A 6,000-nucleotide genomic window follows, 5' to 3' on the forward strand; every position below is an offset into this window, starting at 1 on the left:
CCGCACGCGCCCGTGTGTGAGTGTGTGTATGCGTGCGTGTACGCGCGTGTGTGTGTGCATGTTCTATATTTATTAGCTGACGTGACAAACGTTTTGTCCTCTACTACCACCAACTGGGTTAATTTTTCCCTATCATATAGATAAATTATACTCATGATAAAGCCAGTAATATACATTTACAATATTTTTATGTAAAATAGTTGTTACATATGATGCAGTGTACAATAATTCCTAGAAGTAACTTAAAAATCATAGAAATGAGTATCTATAAATAATTCCTGCATGTGATTATTATTACTCACTATTGTTCCGTTTTGTCAATGTTTATGGACGTAACAAACGAGAATTATCATAGATAAGATTGAAATATTTATTGCTTCGGAAAGCTTTGGAAATTTATATCTTATCGCCTCGTCTCGACTCGACCCCCAGCAGGGTAGGTTATCTCTTGTTTTGAATATCTTCTATGGATAAAGAAGGCGTAATAAGCGTTACAGTTTCATAATAATGATATATAAGATGTTTGTTATATAGGTATAATATATATAAAAAATAAGTTAAAAAACTAAAAGCTAACTATTTATGTACATAAATAGGCAATGGAACTAAAAAAAATGTCAATACTCTTATGAGCCATGCTAAAAAGATGTAATTTTGAAAAATTCAAAGTATTTTATATATCGGTGATCTTTATGATTTATATCACAAAAGTTTAGCTCACATAATTTACTCATATAGTGATTTTTGGAAAAGCAATTTAAGTTTTGACATTTTTATACTTTATTAAACACAGACAGCTATAGATATATCTATTGGAATTAAAATAATTTGTTTAAACCATTATAGCGTAGTAACTATTCCATCTTATAAACTCCAAAAGTCGTGAGTTCGAATCACTAAAAACTTAGTGCAAATTTGTATTTCTGACCGATATTTCGTCTATCTACATTGTTCAATAAAAACCAAATTAAAACTTCTGAAATTAAAATTGGATATGTTAAAATCTAATATATACTATTGATTACCTCCCATTACAGATTAAGACATATATATATATATATATATATATATATATATATATATATATATATATATATATATATTTTTTTATTTTTATTGGACTAAGATTACTTGTGAAGTTCTTCTTCCTTTCCCATAAGTGTTGTAAGAGACGACTAACTTAAGACTAACTAACTTAACTAACTAAGGAACTTAATAGTCGATGACCAACGGTAGTCTCTCTTAAAACATCACCAAAGCTTTACTACGATACACAACTGGGAGGGGGAGAGCTATTTTCAGTAGTAGACGGTTACGGCTGATATGATGATGATGAATTGTGAAGTTGTATGTAAATACAGGTGTTAACTGCTAGAAATTCTATTGTTCACAGTGTTGCTTACCAGTTCGTGTGATGAGACTTCTCGGAGTAAAGACCCTAATTGCTACAAATGCGGCTGGGGGACTGAATCCAACTTATAAAATTGGTGATTTGATGATAGTAAAAGATCATATAAATATGATGGGTTTTGCTGGCAACAATCCTCTGCACGGGCCCAATGACGAGAGATTCGGACCTCGGTTTCCACCTATGAACAAAGCATACAATTATGAATATAGAAAGTTAGCTAAAGAGGTAAGAATATTTAAATTTTTGTTTTACAAAGTAAATATGGTACCAGTATGGAAGTAGGCCTTTCCGATCAAGAAAATTATTCATCATAATGGGTTTAGTATTAACTAAAATATCACGTAATATACAAAAAGACAGTGATTTAGAAAAAGGTTCGTTCTTTCCATCACGGGAATGAGATAACCCGGGGAAATAGTTTGTATTATTTCTACTTAGACTACAATACTAAAAAACCATATATATATATATATATATATATATATATATATATATATATATATATATATATATATATATACTAGCTGACTCGGCAAACGTTGTTTTACCATATACATTATTTCGCAAAATATACATGAAAATTCATCGTACTACAATTATTATATTCGATTGCCATCTTGCAACCCTATTGCGGAATATAAAAATCGCGATTAACAAACAGGCGTTGATCGTAAAACCGTGAAAATTTGAGGTTGTATATATTTTTCAATGCTAAATCATAATAAAATTAAAATGGAAAAATTTGGAAAAAAAATAAAAAAAAATTTTGGGTAGGGTCACCATTATCATTGAGGGGTATAAAAAATTGATGTTGGTCGATTCTCAGACCTACCCAATATGCACACAAAATTTCATAATAATCGGTAAAGCCGTTTCGGAGGAGTTTGGTAACAAACACCGTGACACGAGAATTTTATATATAAGATACTAGCTGACTCAGTAAACGTTGTTTTACCGTATTCATTATTTCTAAAACTATACATGAAAATTTATCCTACTATAATTATTATATTGGATTGCCATCTTGCAACCTATAAACCTTACCTTATAAAAATCGCGATTAAAAAACAGGGGTTGATCATAAAATGGTGAAAATTTGAAGTTGTGTGTATTTTTCAATGCTAAATAATATTTAAATAAAAATAAAAAAAATTGTCAAAAATATAAAAAAAAAAATTTTACGGGTGGGTCATTGAAGGGTTAAAAAATATATGTTGGCCGATTCTCAGACCTACCAAATATGCACACAAAATTTTATGAAAATCGGTAAAGCCGTTTCGGAGGAGTTTGATAACAAACACCATGACACGAGAATTTTATATATTAGATATTTATTTTCATATTACATTGCGACTTTTTATATTGCGTATAATTTTAACTAACCTACTCCATTGTCATGTTATTAACTTATTAACAATGCTATCTAGTAAAAGGTTATCTAAGACCACGACGCTCAGTCAATTTAACGATAATTTAAGTCAGATTAACTATAGCTTCGTTTTATATTTTGTGAAACAATATACTATGTAAACAATTTCATTTTTAGGTGGCTAAAGAATATAATATAGAAAACATCGTTAGAGAGGGTGTATATACGTGCCTCGGAGGACCGAATTTCGAGACAGTGGCAGAGCTGAATATGTTGAAGATGGTCGGAGTGGATGCCGTTGGCATGTCAACAGTTCACGAGGTAAGGTAGACATGTTTAAGTAGAACAGAAAATATGATAATTTAAAGTTTTTGCAGAAAAAGAACGGTTTTATTTAATTTTGACAAAATTAATGTGAAACCAACGCGGGAGTAAACTCTATTTGATTGATTTCGATTGATATAAAAAAACAAGTCCGTATTAAAATGATATTAGAATCGATGAAGATATTGCTTAACATGTACTTACAGTAAAACAATTAGATACGGACAAGTTGAGAACCTACTTATCTTTTAACTTATTGAAAAAATTGAGAAAGGTTAATAACTAGAACACTACGACTTTGCCCGCGTAAAAGTCGTTTCTCCTCGTTCCGATGGCAATTTTCAAAAGCATTTATTTCATGAATGTTTACGGTATAAGTTTGTATAATATGCGAGGACTTAAATTAACATACCATATAAAAGAAACTGTAAGCACGGACAACAAATTTAACGCTGTCTAGACTAATATTATGAAGAGATTTGATTGTTTGTTTGTTATGTGTAAACACAAAAACTACTAGATCAATTTTAAAAATTCTTTCACCTAGAAAACTACATTATAAGTGAGCAAGATGGGCTTTACTTACATTTTCGAAAATTCTATCTATCTGTGAGAAGGCGTGCCAAATCGTTAATAATTTATATTTAAAGAAATTACAACAAAATATTTAATTCATTATTCCAGGTAATAACTGCAAGGCATTGTGATATGAATGTTTTTGCTCTATCGTTAATCACCAACGAGTGTGTCACAAGTTATGAAACAGATGATCAAGCTAACCACGACGAAGTACTCGACGTAGGACGTATGCGTCAGGATATACTTCGCAAGTTCGTATCCAGACTAGTCACTAGGTTCCACCAAATCGACAACGCGTCTCTATAAATCTCAAAAATTCATTGAGACCTTTTATTTTTTAATATTTACGATTTGTTTCGTTTTTTATTTGAAACAAACTTCAAGAACTTAAGGTTCCTACATAAACACTTGTTTAAATGTCTACTTTTAAGAAATTACGTGTATTATTAAGAAATATTCGTCATGCAATGACTTTTAATTATCAACTTGTTCTTATGACCAATTGGTAATCAATACAACTGATAGAACTGTGTAGAAATATGTCTACATTGGGAAACAATGGCTAATATCAGCAATTAATAAAGCGGATTATGATTGTTCACTGGTTATAGTTAAAATTGATGAACATTCACAAATCGTTCACAAGTGGATAGCTCGTTAACTTAGGTGAGTTTTCGAGTTATCGAGTAAATACTCGATATATCGACAAAACAATTCGGAATCGAACAGGGTAACTTAAAGCGAAGTTAAATAGTGATAAAATACAAATATGATACTTGCATATTATTTGAGTATACACTTACAGTCAGTTGCGGGTTTACCAGCAGGCTGTGTGGGTTGGAGCTTAGGGTTAGTTTTCAAAGACGGCAATTTTTTTTTTAAGTTAAAATTGTAATTAATATGATTATGAACTAGTGTATCGCATTGTAAAGATGTAGAGGGCAAAAATTTAATAGTCTACTCGCGGTCAATGTATAAATTCGTCATCGATTGTACTCAAGATCCATTAGTAGACCTCTCACAAATATCACTATACACAAAATAGACAATAAATAAATTGACGCGTATTATGTGCAATTTAGAAACAATGATTATAAAAAAGATATAAGCATGTAAAATGTAACATATTTTTTAAAAGTTGAGAGTAGCCGTTACACATACATATATGTGTATAATACATATGATTGCATCAACTTCTTAATCTGGGGATTTCATTCAACTTTGCCGCTCCGGACTTGTGAGATGCCTAATCTACAAATGAATAAGAATTTTTTGGTATTATGCATTTAAATATAATTACATCAGTGAATAAATAATTAATACACCTATGTATGATGATAGTAATTATAATATTAAATAGTAATAAGTATTTATTTATATATAAAATTATGTTATGTAGGTATCACAAATTAACAAATGTAAGTTACATACTTAATAAACATTTAAAGTAAGATACATTCTTCCATATGCATATCTAGCATACCGCAGAGCTTTTAAGGTAAACACGTAAAATACATTAAGTAATAAAAAAATTATGTGGGTAGATACTTACTACAGACCTACTCTATGCATACAATCGACTTTATATATTAATAACAAGGTATTCTTAGGTAAGTTTACCTAAAAATACCTTGTTATTATAATTATATAAGCCTGTAGATATTTATAGAACACTGGTCTTTAGTTACTTGTTTTATTTTATTTTAAACTTCATCACTAGAGGAGTTAAGCTTACCAGTAGAGATAAACTGTGTGATACCAGAGGAAAGAGTAAATACTCGATGAAACTGGTGTGTACACATCTATTTTAGTTTCCATTCATAAACACATACTAAGTACAAAAGTATATAAGTTACTTTGTATTTAGGTAAGCATATTTATTACTTAATAAAAATTACCATACTGTTTCCTCTTCTTATTATACGCACACTGCCCGCTGGTAATTGATGCTACTTTCCACTCAAGGTTTGCTGGATGAAAACTCTTACAGAGTTAAGCTCTTCTGTTCTACACGCTTGTTTAAAATAAATTATAACAGTGTAATTTTTGTATACAATAAAGTATAAATAAATAAAGATTACCAGAATTTTCTGTGTTTGAAATATTATCATTTTTATTAGATACATACTCTGTAAAATAAATGCTACAAATGTAGGTTACATTAATTAAATAATATTGAATAAAATATTTTTCCACTGCAGGACATGAACATATGTTGATATGAATATTTTTATTTATGAGAAAAGATAATATTGAGATACATTCAGAATATACTTATCCATCGACAAATAAGAATTGTGAGTCGCTTTTTATCATA

The 6,000-nt window shown here is 29.8% G+C and overlaps 2 protein-coding genes across 3 annotated transcripts in view; one reads left to right on the forward strand and one right to left on the reverse strand.

Moving 5' to 3' along the window:
- LOC113521454 (farnesoate epoxidase-like) overlaps positions 1-697 on the reverse strand; it is a 22,944-nt gene extending 22,247 nt beyond the window's left edge. The window contains exon 1 of the mRNA XM_052899029.1: positions 303-697. The gene's annotated coding sequence lies outside the window, so the exon portion shown is untranslated. The remainder of the gene's footprint in view (positions 1-302) is intronic.
- The window catches only part of LOC113521185 (purine nucleoside phosphorylase-like), a 15,508-nt gene extending 9,738 nt beyond the window's left edge, over positions 1-5,770 (forward strand). For both annotated transcript variants that reach the window (XM_026906641.3, XM_026906642.3), the window contains exons 4-6: positions 1,394-1,636; positions 2,958-3,101; positions 3,789-5,770. In XM_026906641.3, coding sequence (XP_026762442.1) covers positions 1,394-1,636; positions 2,958-3,101; positions 3,789-3,989 — 588 coding nt within the window. In that variant the 3' untranslated portion in view covers positions 3,990-5,770. The remainder of the gene's footprint in view (positions 1-1,393; positions 1,637-2,957; positions 3,102-3,788) is intronic.
- Positions 5,771-6,000: the final 230 nt, after the last annotated feature.

This window comes from Galleria mellonella, unplaced genomic scaffold, assembly GCF_026898425.1.
Source record: "Galleria mellonella isolate WM207_F2 unplaced genomic scaffold, CSIRO_AGI_GalMel_v1 utg55, whole genome shotgun sequence".
In the NCBI taxonomy this organism is placed as follows: domain Eukaryota; kingdom Metazoa; phylum Arthropoda; class Insecta; order Lepidoptera; family Pyralidae; genus Galleria; species Galleria mellonella.